Source organism: Eptesicus fuscus, chromosome 15 (assembly GCF_027574615.1).
Source record: "Eptesicus fuscus isolate TK198812 chromosome 15, DD_ASM_mEF_20220401, whole genome shotgun sequence".
NCBI lineage: Eukaryota > Metazoa > Chordata > Mammalia > Chiroptera > Vespertilionidae > Eptesicus > Eptesicus fuscus.
Genome location: NC_072487.1, coordinates 73925628 through 73941782, shown reverse-complemented (window position 1 = coordinate 73941782; position 16155 = coordinate 73925628). Strand labels below are relative to the sequence as shown.

The following is a 16155-nucleotide window of genomic DNA, read 5'->3' as shown; positions in this document are numbered from 1 at the left end:
CTGGGGAAGCGCTGCCGGCCGGAGCATACCAGCCGGGGAGGAAGTCCTGACCTCACCTGTACCCTCTGTGTCCAGAAATAAAGAAAACAAGAACCCAGCCCCACCTCCAGGCCCATGAGCAACACCCGGACGCCCCGACTGCTCTGTTCACCTGTCGCCCTGGGGTTCTCATCCAGGACCCAGTCAGAGGCGCAGTGTTGTTGGAGACACGTTTAATGTGGACATTCAAGGCCTGGGCAGAGTGGAGAGTGCCCAGGAATGGGACAGGCAGGCAAGGTGGGAGGGTTGCAGGCCCACACCTGGCCCGGAGGGAAGGCTGGGTGGTGGGAGGGGGCCCACACGCCGCGGGGAGGATCTGAAGAGTGGCTCAGGCAGGCAGAGCCGCCAGGGGACCTTAGGCCAGCCCTTGAGAAGGCATCTGAATCAGGTGGTGAGTGCCCAGGCTGGAGCCCGGCCCCGAGAGGCAGGGTGAGGGCCTGCCGGGAGCCTAGGGGCTGGCGTCGTCGTAGGCGGCTTCGCAGGCGTCGTAGTAGTATTCGTCGTCGTCGTCATCGTCGTCGTCGGGGTCCTCCCCCAGCTGCTGCTGGAACTCCAGGCGCGTCTGCCGGTTGGACTCGAGCAGCTCCTGGAGGCGGGCGTGGAGGTGGTCGTTCTGCTCTTCCAGGTGGTCCAGACAGGAGTTGATCTGGTCCAGCATGGAGTTGATGGCAGCGTATTCTGGAGGGAGGGGAAAGAGAGCCAAGACCCATGTCTCCAGCCCTCACCCCCAGCCGCCATCCCAGCCTGACTCCCAAAGGGCTGTGGCTCAGGGTCACTGTAAAAGAGGGAAGGCTTTGGAGAGAGAACACGTCAGCACACCAGGGTCAGCCAGGGTCCTGCCTGGGAAGTCCTGCCAGATGCCAATCTCCTTTCCACTTCCTTCACCTGAGAGAGGCCAGAGCCCCCATTCCTGAGTCGGGCAATCCAGGCCTCTGGCCCCAGGCAGGCCCATCCTGCCAGCTCTTCCGTGGCCTTTGCCCTCACGACAAGGCACCCAGAGACTCCAAGACCCACTCCCCTCTCCGGCCCTGCCTCGCACCGCCTTTTCCTCTCCTCCCACATCTGCCTTTGCCCACCTCAGGCCCCTGGGACATGCTGTTGCCTCTGCCTGGAATGCACTGCAGCCCCTCCTGTCTTCCCTCCCTCCTCTCCTCCTGGAGGAGTCCTACTCGTGCTTCAGGTCTCAGCATAGATGTCACCACAGGGAGCCCTCCCAACACCCCAGGCCAGATCCCCTCTATGCCTGATCCCCTCCACACACCTCGGGGGCCCTCCTCCGGATGTGATGATCTGTGTGCTGGTCTGCCTCCCCTACCAGGCCACAGAGCTCCGTGAGGAGTGGAATGGTCTCATGTTCATTGCTGTTTCCCCGAGGCCCTCACTGACACACAACGAGCGTCTGCTGAATGAGTGAATGAACAGATGAATGAATGACGCCTCTCACTTTCCAGCCCTTCTGTCCCTGCCACCTCAACAACAGCCATTTAGCAACGAGCTCAAAACACCGCTTCTGAGAAGCCTTCCCTGGTCTCCACCAGAAACGGTCACTCCCTCCTCCACAACCACTCCTGACCTGCACCCAGCAACACAGTGTCCCTTGGGGCCCAAGGGCTGGGCCTGTGCCCACTGCGGGAGCCAGTCCTGAGCCAGCCCATGACTCAGACACACTGCCGCCAGCTGGGGACCAAGGGGAAGTGGCTGGCAGTGTCTGGAGAAGGCCGGCGCTGGGGGGTGTCTGGAATGTGGATGCGAATGTGGTTTTCGATCTGTCTGCACTCTGGAGGGAGAGCGCCCATCACCCACAGCTGGCACACCGCAGCGGCCTGAAAAGTCTCTGCTGGGCTTTACAGTCCAACCACCTTGTGGTACAGGGGGGGAAACTGAGGCCCGGGAAGGAAAGGACTTGCGCAGGGTCCTCCAGCTAGTCAGAGGCCAGAGCCAAGATTCAGACTTGGGGAGTGGGGCCCTTAGGCTGCAGCCCCAGCTCTGCTCCATCCCAGGAAGTGACTGCAGCCTCTCTGGAAAAGGGAGACACGGTACCGGTGGCTGTGAGGATTCAAGTAGATCAAGGACTCAGGTAGGGTCTGGCTGCAGCAAGTACTTAATACATGGTCATTATTATCAACATTTCACATTTCACGTTCTGTGTCAAGAGGCACAGCCAGAAGGATGGGGGAGGCGGTGTCTCCACAACACGGGCCAGGCTTCACCTGTGTCAAGGTGCTTCCCAGGTCCAAGCCTTTGCCGCCCTCCTCCCCACTGTGCTAAGTGCTGTGTATCTGCCAGCGACCACTCAGTGTGACTCCTGGAGGCCCGTCTTGATGCAGCTTAACACACACATCTGGCCACCGTTCAGGGCAAAGCGGCCACACTTTGCCCGTGGGAGGTCTACCTCTATTAAACGCAGGCCCTGGGCGATGGAAGTGTTCTAAAACTATTGAGGTGGGCAAAGCGGCCACACTTTGCCCGTGGGAGGTCTACCTCTATTAAACGCAGGCCCTGGGCGATGGAAGTGTTCTAAAACTATTGAGGTGCCGCCTGGCTGGTGTGGCTCAGTGGATAGAGCGTCAGCCTGCAGACTGAAGGGTCCTGGGTTCGATTCCTTAAGGGCATATGCCCAGGGTGCAGGTCGACCCCCAGTAGGGGGCGTGCAGGAGGCAGCCGATCAATGATTCTTTCTCATCATTGATGTTTCTATCTCTCTTTCCCTCTCTGAAATCAATAAACATATATTTAAGAAAAAATAAAACTATTGAGGTGATGGATGCACACTCTGGATACTGTGAAACCCACGGAATTGTACAATTTAAATGGATGAGCTGTATAGTATGTGAATTATAGCTCAATAAGGCTGTTACCAAAACAAAACGCAGACGCCATACCCTACATTTCATTTACTAAGTCCTGCACTCTGATAACCCCATCTTTATTACACTAAAGAGAATAACAATAACCATTTACTGAACACTTGCATTTTGGGACCTACTAAGTATTTCTCATTCATTTTCCCATTTAATCCTGACACATCCCAATGCCGAGGCATCAATCATGATTATTTTACGGATGAGGGAACAGGCTTCCGAGGGTGAGCAGGGAGCTGATGGATCTCCCTCCACACCTCACCCACCTTCCCTCCACCGCAGTGCTGTGCACACAACAGGCTGCTTGGTAAACAAGTCACATTCGCCAGGGCTCCAGGCCACAGCATGAAAGATGGCCGGGGAAGCCGACTTAGCGAGGGCGCGCGCCCACCCAAACAGCCCTGGGCTGGGGCTGGGCCAACCGGCCCGCCGTCCCCACAGGGGCTGAGCCAAGGACCGGAGCAAATCCCCGAAGCGCGAGGGTGTGAGGCGGCCTCGGTTTCTGTGAAACGGGGCCCGCCGCTCACAGTTCCCGACGCTGAGGTTTCCAGAGACCCACTCGCAGGTGCTCGCCCTGAACCTGCAACCCACCCAGGAGCGGGGGATGGGAGGGCTCCTTCCTTCCCAACCCCTATCCGGGCGCCCTCCCCCTTCCCAGGAAGGCACCCCTGAGGAAGCAACGGTCGCTTCCGCAGTCCCCCTGAGTCACCTGCTTCCCCGAAGCTGTCATCTTCGTCTTCCGTGCTCGGCACCACCGGCATGCCCATATTGGGGCCCGACATTGCGGGCTCGGGCGCCGCAGAGGCCACGAGACGCTGAAACGCCGCGACCGTCACGCCGCAGCCCGCGCCGGGCGGAAGGTGGAGGGGGCGGGCGTCGCGCGGGGCCGGAAGAGGGGAGCCGCGCTGAGGAACGCAACCTGCGGGATGGGCAGCCGGGACCCCGCCCACAAGGCAAGGAGCCCCGCCCCAACCATAACTCCGCCCCCACCCGCCATCAGACCCCGCCCCTCCCACAACCAGAACCCCGCCCCGCCCGCCGTCAGACCCCGCCCCTCCCACAACCATAACTCCGCCCCCACCCGCCATCAGACCCCGCCCCTCCCACAACCATAACTCCGCCCCAATTCGCCATCAGACCGCCCCTCCCACAACCAGAACCCCGCCCCTCCGGCCGTCAGGCCCCGCCCCCCGCCGGGCCCCGCCCTCTCAGTCGAGCTCCTCAGTCTCCCCCGGCCCTGCGGTCCCCAGGCTGCTGGCCGAGGAGCCTAAGGGGTGGAGGCTCGGACCAGCGAGTTGGGTGGAGGGGCAGAAGCAGCCTGGGACCTCTCCTCCCCCATTCTGTCCCCATTCCGCCCCTCCTGACGCTGGCGACCTGTGGGTGGGCCAGCCAGCGCCTCGGCGTGGGCGAAATCTGAGACGCGTGGTTTCTCAAGACCCCCTAATGGCTTCGGGAACATTTTCGTTCACAGCCTCCTGGAGAGTCACGGTTGGCAGAGTGCTGCGTGTGGCTGTCGCTCAAGAAAGGCCGTGGGATACGACTGGCCCAGCTGCCATCACCCCACCCCTTTACTAGCTGGGAAAGGGAGCCCTGCTCAGAGTCACCAGCTAGCAAGTGTCGCTCCTGAGCGGGACCCAGAGGTGTGATCTCCAGCTGAGAGTGACTTGCATACGGTCAGTGCCACTGCCTTCTCTCTGGACCACGTTGAGTGGACGTGAGGCCTCAGCTGAACCCGTGCCTGAAGAATTTTCGTGACCTGTCCCTCACCCAGGTCAGCTGACACCACCCCCATCCCGGACTATAAAGTGTGGGCATCCTTTCTCCTGTCCCCCAATCGGCCACCCTCCTGCCAAGCCTCCACTCCTCCCTGCTGGGGGCCAGCCACACCCTCACAGTCGCCTGGCGAAGCACCTGTGCCCCTGGACGGAGCAGGTGACAGCACTTGGACCATTCCTGGAGAGGGAGAAAGCTTTGGGTCCCAGAGGGTGCTAGGAGCATGCTTGGGGGCAGCTGGGTGCCCTCCCTGTGGGGGGCCTTTCTGGCCTTGGGCATGGCCCCATCCCTCTCTCAGTCCAGGCTCCACTAAACTGATCTTTCCCTGGAGTCTGGCCCGGAGCTACAGGGGCATCTGGTTGGGCCTGGCTCCAGGTCTGTGCTGCTCCCTGGTGGCTGAGGCTGGGACTGCTCACCGCTCCAGTGTCTCCCCATCCCCTGCCAAGGGCGAGTGGGATAGGTGTGCAGGCCTGTGAGGTGGAGGAGCCTGGGCTCTGACCTTGCAGGGGGCGAAGAGGCCGGAGAGGGGGCTCCTGTGTGTGGCACAGTGAGGAGGGGCTACAGCTGCAGCCCATGGCTGGGCAGGAGCTTATCAGGCCCCAGACTCAGGCCCCCCAAGTGGTGGTGCAGGGCGGGAGCCCTCAAGCCTTCTGGAATCTGCATCCCTGGCAGCATATCCCCTTCCCCGCCTCCCCCCGCCCTGCCCCTGGTGGGCCAGACATCATAGAGGAGCGATGTGGTTGAGGGACAGTGCTCTGAATGGGGTCGGCATGGACACTGCCACCCACCGTGGGGGCAGGAGGGCGAGCACTGGACCCACAGTTGGCCGGCAGAGGAGCAGGGGACTACCCCTGGTGACCCTCTGTGCCTGGCACAGCCTCCAGCTGGGCACTCCTCTGTCCCACCTACTGTTGGCTGCCATCTTCTAACATCACAGGGTTCCTGGTGAGTTGGGGGTGACAGCACTTCAGCTTCCCCTGTTCCCTCCAGCTCCCCGGCCCTGGCGAGGCCTTTGCTGTAGGACCTGTTGCAAGCGGCTGAGCGTAGACCTGAGGTGTGACCTTATCAGTGTTCCCATTGGGCGGGGCACCCCTCAAAGGCAAGGACATGTGAGGGCTGGCTTTGGCTTGGGGGTGGACCCAGGACTGGGAGTTAGGAAGTATTCAAAGATGGACTCAAGTTCTAGGACCTCCATCCCTCACTGAGGGCCTCAAGGCGGCCTGGGCGTAATGCTGAGAGCCACCCTTGCCCTTTGCCCTCCCGGACGGCCCAGTGGGCAAGAAACACAGACTGGGGGTCTGGGGACTGTTTATTTAGCAGTCGGGGAGCAGCTCCATCAGCAGGGTGGCTAGGTCAGCGCTGGGCCGAACTGTGAGAAGGCTCCTGGCTCTCAGTGGCGTTGGCTCGTGGGGGCAGCTGGGGGGCACCTTGGGCAGAGGCTGATAGGAAGGCAACGGGAAGGGGGAAGGCAGGAGGCACCTGAGAGGAACGCAGGGGCGTCACCATGGCGACAGTGCCGGGTAGGGGAGCTGCACTCTGGCTCCCATCAGCCCCCTCCCCATCCATACTCACCGCATGCTCACTCGTCATCGATGCACTGGTCTGTGGGGGAGACAGTTCGTCACAATAGGCAGGGATGTGTGTGTGACCCCTGCCCACCAGGACCCCTGCCCTGCCCCCCGGCTGCCCCAGGCCTAGCCTGGCCCAGTAGCAGCAGATCTAGAGGTTCCCTTCAGGGCTGGGGCAGCAGAGGGACAGGTGATGGGGGAGGGGATCGAGAGAAAGGCCTGAGAACACCTGGGGGCCACTTGTTCTCAAGGACTCAAATGAGGCCCAGCCACCTGCTGGGCACCGAGGTCTCCTGCCTGTTAACCTGAAGAGCCCAGGCCCCCCCTCCGCCTTGGGGAGGCCGGTGGCTCTGAGTGGCCTGGGTGCGGCCCCTGCCTGGCCAGGTCACCTGAAGACAAAAGTGCCTCCCAACTCAGTGGTGAGCAAGCCCCAGGGGGAGTGGGAGGGAGAGGAGGAGGGGGCCCAGAACAGCAGGACCTGGGCTATGGGGGAGGGGCCCAGGCCATGAGACTGGGAAGCTTGGATCGGCCTGAAACTCATCTGGGTCGGCCCAAGCCATCTCTCAGGGAAGAGTCCTTGGGACCCAGACCCCTGGGGGCCCTGCAGACCCCTGGGCTGAGGCATGCTCTTTCTGAACCCAGAGTGGCTCCCAGGGGCTCCAGTGACTAGAGGGGAGCGGGCCCCCTCTCCCCGTTTCCCTGGTGGGGTGTCATCAGGCCTGGACAGTCCCAGGCCCCTGCCTCCTCTCCCCAACTGGCCATTACCGATTGGGACAGGGAAGACGATGTTGTCATCGGAGAGGCCCAGGGATTTGGCAAAGCGGCTGAAGTTCTCCTTCCGTTCAGGGGGCAGCTCCTTGGTCCTTCCTGTGGCCAAGATGGCGGGCGAGGGGCCGGGAGACGCTCCATGAATATTGTTGAATGGATGAACGAGCTCAGACCCCTTCCTCGTGGGGGGTCTGCGAAAGTCCTCTTCCCCTGGCCCCCCGGGGACGTGGGGGTTGGGGGGATGGGCCCTATCCCCCCTGGAGTGGGACAGGAGGGGGTCCCCGGGGCGGGGGTGGGTGAAGACCCACCGTAGAGGGTGATCTTGAAGTACTCCCGGTTTCGGGAGACCTTCTTGAAGAACACCATGGCGAACTGGCTGTAGTCGGTGGCCGCCACTCTCACGGTGTAGCGCTGCAGGCCCGGGTAGGCTGCGGGGTGGACGGCGCGGGGTCAGCCCCGGCTGGTGGGACAGAGCAGCTCCTTCCTCCCCACCCCGCACTGGACGGCGTCTGTGTGGAGGCGCGGGGGGCCGGTTCCCCCTCTGGGAGGACCCCATGCCTGGGACCCCAACCCCAGGGCCCACATCACTCAGGACTCACCCTTAATGTTGCCCAGGCGGAACTGGCCGGGCCGGGAGGTTTGGACAAACGTTCTGACAAAGTAGTCGCAGCGCTGGTCCCTGTGGGAGTGGGAGAGACGTGTGGGTGAGGGGGACACGCAGGCTTGGGCCCCCTGGGCTGGACGAGGTGGGAGCCAGGGTTGCCGCTGGAGGGGCTGGGATTCCGAAGCCCTGGGTGCAGCCCAGCCCCTTCCCCCCTGCCCCCCCCCCCAGCAGCAGGACGCCTGGCCTTTCCCTCTGTGCTCTCCCGCTGCCCTGCCCGCGCCTGCCTCCAGCACCCACTGTCCTTCCGCCTTCAGGCTGTCTCCCTCGGTGGCCTTCTGTCCGGTCCTCCCCCCCTGGGCGTCTGTCCCCTCCTCTTGTCTTGCTGTTTCCCTCTGTACCCTCTCCTGGGCAATTCATCTCACCATGTCCTTGGCACCTGAGAGCCGATCTCCCCAAACCCGTCCTTCTCATGCCCCTACTGCCCCAATGCTCCAGCGCCCCCCCCCCACCCCCGCAACCCCCAGGTACCAGAGCCAGAAACCACAGGAGCTGGTGAGCCTGGCACCCCACTATTCCTCTGCCCCCTGCCGCCAGAGGGGCCTGTGCTCCTCACCAGATCCCTTGGGTGCCAGTGCCTGAGGCTGCAGCAGTGTGGTGCCCACCCCCCCACCCCCAGCCCCCGCCAGGCTGGTCCTGAGCTCGTGCCCAGGGCAGCTGCGTGATGGCTTGTGGCTGCCCGAAGGAGCGGCTCTCTCTTACTCAGAAGCCGCCGGCCCCTGCTGTGAGCCCCCTGCCCCTCCTTCCAAGGCAGATCGTTTCCTCCAAGGCCCGGCTGAGCGGCCACCTCCCTGGGAGCCCCCAGTGAGGTGCTGGCGGGGTTCCAGCCTGGGCCCAGGGACCCTCCTCCCACTCCAGACGCCCCTGCTCTCTGTCTCGTTCCCCGAGGCCTGTCCGTGCGCGTCCCTACGACTGTCTGTGTGCGCACGGAAGTGATCCTTAATGCTGACGTGATGAATGAAGGAAGGAGGAGACCAGTCTGTGAGTCCAGTACTGAGTAGAGGACGAGTGACTCCCTGTCAGCTTCGGTCACCCCTCGGCCGTGACATCAGCCCGTCTCTCAGCGCCCTTCCTCCCCGCAGCCCCTGGTTCCAATGCTCCCCAGGAGGTGGCGGCCCTCACCTGAGCAGGGTGGAGGTGACGTTGTAGCTGCTGTCTTCTTTCAGCTCGTAGTTGGTGGTGTACATTTTAAACTGGCCGTCCTCTGTCTGGGAAACTGCATTTCCCGCCAGGCCCACGACGTACCACTTCCCCTGGAACTGCAGGGGGCTGGTGACAGGCCGAGTGGGCCGCAGGGGCCCCGAACCAGGAGCTCAGAACCAGGAGCGCCTCGTCCAGGGCCGCAGGACTCCTGCCTGGGACTCGGGCCCGCACTGGACCCGCACTGGGCCTGCACTGGGCCTGCACTGGGCCTGCGCTGACAAAGCCGGCAGGACCTGAAGGCTGCGGGCCAGAGGGAGCCCGGAGTCTGGCAGGGATGGAGTGACCATGGCCAGGGGGACTGAAGATGTCCCCACCTTGCATGGACTATGGAGACTATGGGAGAGAATGTGGACCTAGCCGGTCAGCGAGGCTGGAGTAGGGGTGGGGCTGGGGGTGGGGGCATGGTTTCCATCAGGAGGCAGAAGGGCAGGCTGAGCTGAAACCTGGGCCCATCCTGTCCTAAACGTTCTCTAAGACTCGGCCCCAACTGCCTTCTGCTCCCACTGCTCCTGGGTCCTCCCCACGGCTGCCCGCCGGGTGCCTCACCTGGTCATCTTGGAAGTTTGGCTGCAGCGGGACCCTGAACAGAGGTGGGGCTGGGATCAGGTTTGGGGTGGAGTCCTGGGCCTGGGTCTGCAGGGCCCCCAGCAGGGTGAGGCCCAGCCACAGGAGACCGAGGGGCATGGTTGCAGGGCTGAGGCCACCGGGCAGCTGCTGAGCCAGGCAGGAGGTGAAGGAGGAAGAGGTGAGTGAGGAGGCTGGCCTGAGGGGCCCTATTTAAGGCCCCGCTCTCCAGCTCACCCTGGGGTGGAGCGGTATGTCCTTTGCCAAATTCAGGAAAGGTGAGGTAACTGCCAGCAACTCCTGCGGGACATTTGGTAAGATTTCTGCCCCTTTCCCTGTGGTCAGGATTGTGCAAGACGGAGGGGCAGGACGGCCAGGGAGGCACCGGGGACTTCCCCCTGAGCGCCCCACCTCTGCGGGGCAGGGGCTCCCTGGCACACCCTCTGTGCCTCTTCCCTCCACTCTGTTTGTGTTCAGTGGCCCTGATCTGGATGAGCTGTCATCTCTGACCTCCCGGAGCCCGTGCTCGGGCCAAGGCAGGGGTGGCGGGGGAGGGGGCATATGTGTGGTGAGACCCTCGTGATCTGTTTCCTGGTTCTCAGAAGGCGCAGGGGAGGGTGGGGCGCTGGAAGTGGACATTCCTGACAGGGAAGGACATGGTGTTCTGAGTTCTCCTGGCACAGGGGAAACCCCTTCCTCAGACGCCATCTGGAAGGGCCCCCGCCTGGAGTTGCCCCTCCCCTCCTCCGCGCCCCATGTGCAGGGGTGGCCCTGGACTGAAGCTGATCCCTACGGACGTGGCCCCTCCTGTGGGCCCCGAGACCCCAAGCCGGGCACTCCAGCCGCACCCGGAGCGGGGACAGCGAGGGGTGCGCACTGCGCCGGCCGGGGCTGGGCCTGGAGCCGCTCTCCGCCTACTGCTCCGACACCTGGTGCTCCGGCTCCCGGGAGTGCAAGGACTTGGCCTCGCCCTTGAGGGTCGCTGAGACCACCCACCACCTGGACCCCGTGCAGTGGTCCAGGCCTGGGTCCCCAGAAGTGTTCCTGCCATGGCTGGTCCCAGCTGTGTCCCGGCGAGCAGTTTCCTCCCTGGGGCTCTGGCTGTCCCTGGGAGGGGGTGACGGGGCTCAGCCCCCGGGCAGTGCCTCCTGATGCCGCCATGAGGACGGAGGCTGCCTGGAGTCTGACCTGAGGTGGAACTGAGGGGGTCCTGGCCTCAGGACACTGACAGGGGCCATTGGCTCTACCCCCCACCTGCCGCTCTGAAACCAGCACCCCAGCCGGGCTCGGGGGCAGCGGTCCCGAGGGAAGGGGCTTTGGGCGGGTCCTGAGCTGGTGGGTGGGCTGCAGCCTTGGCCACCCTGAGGCAGGGAAGCCCCCTCAGGCCCTGGCCGGGCTGCCTGTCTGGGTGACGAAAGGGCAGGAAGTGGAGATGAGCAAAGCTTCCACGCTGTGGCCACCAAAGCCCGCGTGCCCCCCAGGCCCGTGGCCCCCCCAGCCTCTCCTCTACCCCCCCAACCCCCCCTCTCCTCCCGCCAGCAGGCCAGGGCTCCACCCAGCCACTCTCTTTGACCTTAAAAGGGATCTTCGAGCCTTTGGTGGCTGTTGGATGTGGGGGAGACTGACAGTGGAGCCCCAAAGGATTTTAACTAGGGGAGGGGCAGGGGCCTGGATCACCAAGAGTCACTGGGCAGACTCTTAAAGCCAGGACAGAGTGGCCCATGCTCCCTGGTGTGAACTGTGGGAGGGCAGGACAGGGTCTGCAGCATGAGCAGCCTGGGGCCCGCCCGGTGCCTGCAAATCCCTGCCCCCCTCACCCCTGTGCCCTCCTCCCATGCCTAACTCTGCGAATCCCTGCCCACCCCTCACCCCTGTGCTCCCTGCCCATGCCTAACTCTGCAAATCCCTGCCCCCCTCACCCCCTGTGCTCCCTGCCCATGCCTAACTCTGCGAATCCCTGCCCACCCCTCACCCCTGTGCCCTCCTCCCATGCCTAACTCTGCGAATCCCTGCCCACCCCTCACCCCTGTGCCCTCCTCCCATGCCTAACCCTGCGAATCCCTGCCCACCCCTCACCCCTGTGCCCTCCTCCCATGCCTAACTCTGCGAATCCCTGCCCACCCCTCACCCCTGTGCCCTCCTCCCATGCCTAACTCTGCGAATCCCTGCCCACCCCTCACCCCTGTGCCCTCCTCCCATGCCTAACCCTGCGAATCCCTGCCCACCCCACACCCCTGTGCCCTCCTCCCATGCCTAACTCTGCGAATCCCTGCCCACCCCTCACCCCTGTGCCCTCCTCCCATGCCTAACTCTGCGAATCCCTGCCCACCCCTCACCCCTGTGCCCTCCTCCCATGCCTAACTCTGCGAATCCCTGCCCACCCCTCACCCCTGTGCCCTCCTCCCATGCCTAACTCTGCGAATCCCTGCCCACCCCTCACCCCTGTGCCCTCCTCCCATGCCTAACTCTGCGAATCCCTGCCCACCCCTCACCCCTGTGCCCTCCTCCCATGCCTAACTCTGCGAATCCCTGCCCACCCCTCACCCCGTCAGTGCACAGCCTTGAGAGAGCCGTGTTCCTGAGCCCCTGGCTGGCATATGTGACTGAGCCGTGAAGGCCTCTCTATAAATGAAGAATCTGGCGGCGACTGTGGAGATCTACTTGTCTCTCCGCGCCCGAGACCGGCCGGGTAAGCTCCTTGCTGATTAAACCTGCCACCTGCCATCTGGAGCGGCCCGTCTTTTTCTTTGGTCTCTCCTTGCCCTCCATGTACGGGGACCAGTTTGGGGAACAACAGGGGTCCCAGGACAGTCATGGCCGTCGCTGGGGCAGAGTCAGTGCTGGGCTGGGGGGAGCTGGCGGGCAGGGGACCGGCTGGGGGTGCTCCTTGCATTCTGCCTTAGGCCGGCGGGGGCCCTGCAGGCGAGGCGGGGGTGAGAGGGAAACTCTGCCACCTCCTCAGAGTCCAGCAGGGCTTTCGGGGCAGGGTCAGCTCAACAGGCACCCCTCCTCGCACAGCTGTCAGCACTGGGGGCTGGGTGAGGGGCGCGGGGTGGACTCCTGCGTGGACTCAGGCTGACTCCAAGGGCTCCGGGGCGGACGGGACCCTGGTGGCCCCACTCCTCGTCCACCCCCTTCCCCCTGGGCCTGGGCACCTGTCAGGGAGGGAACTCGCAGGTTCACCCTGCCCCGAGCTGGGGGCAATCCCTAAGCACAGGGGCTCTCAGAATGCCCTGCACCGCGTGAGCATGCCAGGCCCTTGCCCACTTCCCCTTGGCCCGTCACAAGCCACACAGAAGCTTTGGGGCCAACATCCTCCTGAGAGAAGCCAGGGCCAGGCCTTCCAAGTTCCACTGCGGGTCCGTCGAACAATGGCAGGAACTTAAACACCATCTACACGTGGGTCTCTCTGTGGCACGAAGCCAGGAGAAATCTGGCTGCTCCAGACCCCCTCCCGCCCCCACGGCCTGGCAGGTGGCTCTCCCCTCTCCACAGGCCCAAGACCCGGGGCTCCCACGGACACAGTGGCCTGTTCTCCCGACCACAGGGCCCAGGCCGTGCCTGCTCTGACCCCTTCAGGAAGGCAGCGAAGTGTTCCCTGTGCTGATTGCATGTCAGGAATCCAGTCTAACCCCCTGGACCGGTCCCCGGAAACGTGTGAGCCGTGTTCAGCCCAGCCGCCGGTGGTTGGGGAACAATAATACCCTCTCAGTTGCCTGAAGGCTGGGCAAGGGGTCCCCGGGCAGCGGGTGACGAGGCTTGTGGGAGCCGGGGACCACGTCGAGGAGACGCCCAGGCCCCAGGAGGCCAGTCACAGCAGCGGGGACTCTCGGTGTCCACAGATGGGCCCCTTGGCCACTGCAGGTCCAAACACCCAGGAGGGGAAGGCCTGCTCCCCTCGGGCCTCGGCTGGACTCTCAAGTTTCTAGAAGCAGCTTTCCAGCCCCCATGCCCATCTCTCAACTCCGGACTCACCTGGGCTCAGCAAGCATGTCCTGGCTCCTGCCCCTTCCAGCTGGTGGGGGCCCTGTTTATGGAAAAGCCCTAAAAGGCAGCCCCTCCCACACCCCCGGCCACACGCCCACTGGGTTCCTCCCTAGAGAGGGGTCCACGGGGCGGGGGCGGGGGGCAGTAGGCTCTGCCGCTCGGTCTGGGTCCCGGGCAGTGTCCTGGTGCTCGGTGCCTGGCCCAAGCATGCCCCTGAGCTGGGCGCGCCTGCCTTCCACCCTGGGGCCTGGACTCACCCATGAGGACCACGATGGGGACCGGAGGCCACGGCTCTGGGCGGGTCTGCAGCGGGCTCCAGGCACCCCGCTGGTGGCGGGCGGATGCTGAGCTCCGTGGAGCTGGACAGGAGCGCCGGTCATGGCCTCTGCTCCTCGCAGCTCGGCACCGCTCCTGCCTGGGCTGTAGCCCCAGCACCGAGGGAAGGGCATCTCCACGTGGCCACCGCCAGGCCACTCCCTGCTCCCTGGGCCCACGGCTGGGTGTCCGTTGGACACCATCAGAGGTGGCTTGTGTGCGGATGGATCTGGCTCTCACGAAAGGCTGTTTCCATCTTTGTATCCTCCGTTCCCAGGACACAGCAGGAGAGTGCCCAGCCTGGGGGGCAGGCTTAAATGAGAACTGACAGCTGAGAGGTACTCAGGTTCCTGCCCGAGTCCTCCCTGGGCGCTGGAGACGGGCCAGGCAGTGCCCCTCCCCCGCTCCCCATTCATCTCAGTGGTTGAGGAAGTGGGGGGGACGGGGGTCCCAGCTGCGCTCCTCCTCCCGCTGGGAACCAAGTGTTTGTTTCAGATGTGGTTGGTTCTGTGGCTGAGCCTCTCCCTCGGGGGGAGGGGTTCCTGAGCAAGGCTGTGACAGGCAGTGAGGACACGGTCAGGCTCCGAATGGGCAATGGACACCTTCGAAGAAGGGGCTACCTGGGCCAGTGGAGTGGGGCGAGGGACGGGCTGGAGCGCAGAGAGGGGGAGGCTGCCTGGACGGGGTGCTGCTTTGCAAGGGCAGGCAGGGCGGGGTGACTGGTCCTCCCGTGGCCTGAGGGGGTCTTGGGAGGATCCATCTGAAAAGCAATCCTGGCTGAACAGTAGTCTAGACACTCTGAAGCCCCCGCCCCCACCGGAACACCAGATCTGGGTGAAACAGGCTCCTAATGCCTTGTCGAGCTCACAATAAAGAGGCACACGCACAGCCGTCAGTGTGTGTTTTATAAGAAAAGTGTCCTGAGCAAAGTGTCCAAAGTAAAAACTTAGAAAAGAAACCACAGAATAAATCCAAAGAAAATAGAAGGCAGAAGTAAATGAAGAGCAGAAATTCATAAAATACAAAGATACATTAGGAATATCAAAGCCAAAAGATGACTCCTGAAAAAGACTAATAACACAAGTATAAATTTGGAAAAAAATTCTCAACACAGAAAGGTATAAGAGACACAAACAGAAGTAGAAATTTTTAAATCTATAACTATAGATTTTACAGAATTAACGGGTAAGAGGATGCTATAGGTAATGAAATGGGAAATAGTTGAACTTATGGATTCACGAAGTAACAGAAAGAGTGGCCCTGTAACATCACAGAGTTGACAAGTTATTAACAAATCTTCCCACAAAGAGAACACCAGCCATGCAATATATTCAAAGTGCACAATTAGACAAGTTTTAAAAAATGAACTTTTAATTTTGTTTGATTTATAGGAAAATTGTGAAAATAGTTTGCAGAGCTCTCATATATCCTGCATCGTTTCCCTTATTATTAACATCTTATATTACTGTGACATGTTACAATTAATGAACCACTTTTGATACATTAACTAAAGTCCATACTTTATTCAGATTTCCTTGGTTTGTACATAATGTTCTTTCCCTGTTTCAGGATCCCATCCAGGATACCATGTTGCTTTTTTTTTTTTTTTTAATGACCAGACAATTACATATGAGAATACACACTTAAAAAAATGTATATATATATTATTGATTTCAGAGAGGAAGAGAGCGATAAGAAACATCAATGATGAGAATCATTGATTGGCTGCCTCCTGCACAACCAACCCCCCGCCCCCCTACTGGGGATTGATCCTGCAAGCTGGGAATGTGCCCTTGACCAGAACCTTGACCCTTCAGTCTGCAGGCCAACGCTCTACCCACTGAGCCAAACCAGCCAGGGCAATCCCATGTTACATTTAGTTGTCATGCCTCATTAGGCTCTTCTTGGCTGTGACACTTGCTCAGACTTTCCTTATTTTATTGATTTCTGAGAGGAAGAGAGGGATAGAAACATCAGTGATGAAAGAGATCATTGATTGGCTTCCTCCTGCACACACCCTTCTGGGAATCGAGCTCTCAACCCCAGCATGTGCCCTGCCTGAGAATTGAACCCTGACCTCCTGGTTCATAGGTCGATGCTCAAATCCTCAGCCACACCAGCGGCAGACTTTCCTAGGTCTTGATGACCTTGACAGTTTTGAGGAGGACAGTTTTGAGGAGTACCGCTCATGTATTTTGTAGAATCGCCCTCTATTGGGACTTGTCAGGCGCTTTTCTCATGACTAGACTGGGGTTAGGAGTTTTAGGAGGAAAACTAGAGGTCAAGTGCCATTTGTACCACATCATGTCAGGGGAACACGCTATCCACAGGACTGACCGCTGTTGGTGAAGACTTGCTCGCCTGGCTGAGGTGTGCTGTCCCACAGGGGTGAACCAGGGGGCTGGGGCAAATCCAG

General features: G+C 61.7%; 2 protein-coding genes across 4 annotated transcripts; both read right to left on the bottom strand.

The window, feature by feature from the left end:
- Positions 1–195: 195 nt before the first annotated feature.
- BBLN (bublin coiled coil protein) lies at positions 196–3847 on the bottom strand. Its single transcript, XM_008152726.3, has 2 exons — positions 3610–3847; positions 196–717 (listed from the first exon to the last, which is right to left on the bottom strand). Exons 1-2 carry the CDS (start codon positions 3680–3682, stop codon positions 488–490), a joined length of 303 nt encoding a protein of 100 aa, XP_008150948.1. The 5' UTR covers positions 3683–3847; the 3' UTR covers positions 196–487.
- A 2122-nt stretch (positions 3848–5969) lies between these two features.
- Positions 5970–9640, bottom strand: LCN2 (lipocalin 2). Of its 3 annotated transcripts, none has more exons than XM_054727062.1 (7): positions 9420–9640; positions 8793–8929; positions 7609–7688; positions 7318–7437; positions 7007–7108; positions 6246–6275; positions 5970–6152 (listed from the first exon to the last, which is right to left on the bottom strand). In XM_054727062.1, exons 1-6 carry the CDS (start codon positions 9555–9557, stop codon positions 6253–6255), a joined length of 600 nt encoding a protein of 199 aa, XP_054583037.1. In that variant the 5' UTR covers positions 9558–9640; the 3' UTR covers positions 5970–6152; positions 6246–6252. The 3 variants fall into 3 exon arrangements, with proteins under 3 accessions (XP_054583037.1, XP_054583038.1, XP_054583036.1); XM_054727063.1 differs by having other exon boundaries at positions 5970–6112; XM_054727061.1 differs by lacking the exons at positions 5970–6152; positions 6246–6275 and adding an exon at positions 6527–6559 and having other exon boundaries at positions 6975–7108.
- Between the last annotated feature and the right edge of the window lie 6515 nt (positions 9641–16155).

Coding starts and splice junctions, on each gene's coding strand:
- BBLN (XM_008152726.3), bottom strand. CDS start 3,682: ATGTCGGGCCCCAATATGGGCATGCCGGTGGTGCCGAGCACGGAAGAC. Junction 718..3,609: donor TGACAGCTTCGGGGAAGCAG/GTGACTCAGGGG, acceptor CCCTCCCTCCAG/AATACGCTGCCATCAACTCC.
- LCN2 (XM_054727061.1), bottom strand. CDS start 9,557: ATGCCCCTCGGTCTCCTGTGGCTGGGCCTCACCCTGCTGGGGGCCCTG. Junction 7,689..8,792: donor GTCACCTCCACCCTGCTCAG/GTGAGGGCCGCC, acceptor CCACTCCCACAG/GGACCAGCGCTGCGACTACT. Junction 7,109..7,317: donor CTTCAAGATCACCCTCTACG/GTGGGTCTTCAC, acceptor TCTTGGCCACAG/GAAGGACCAAGGAGCTGCCC.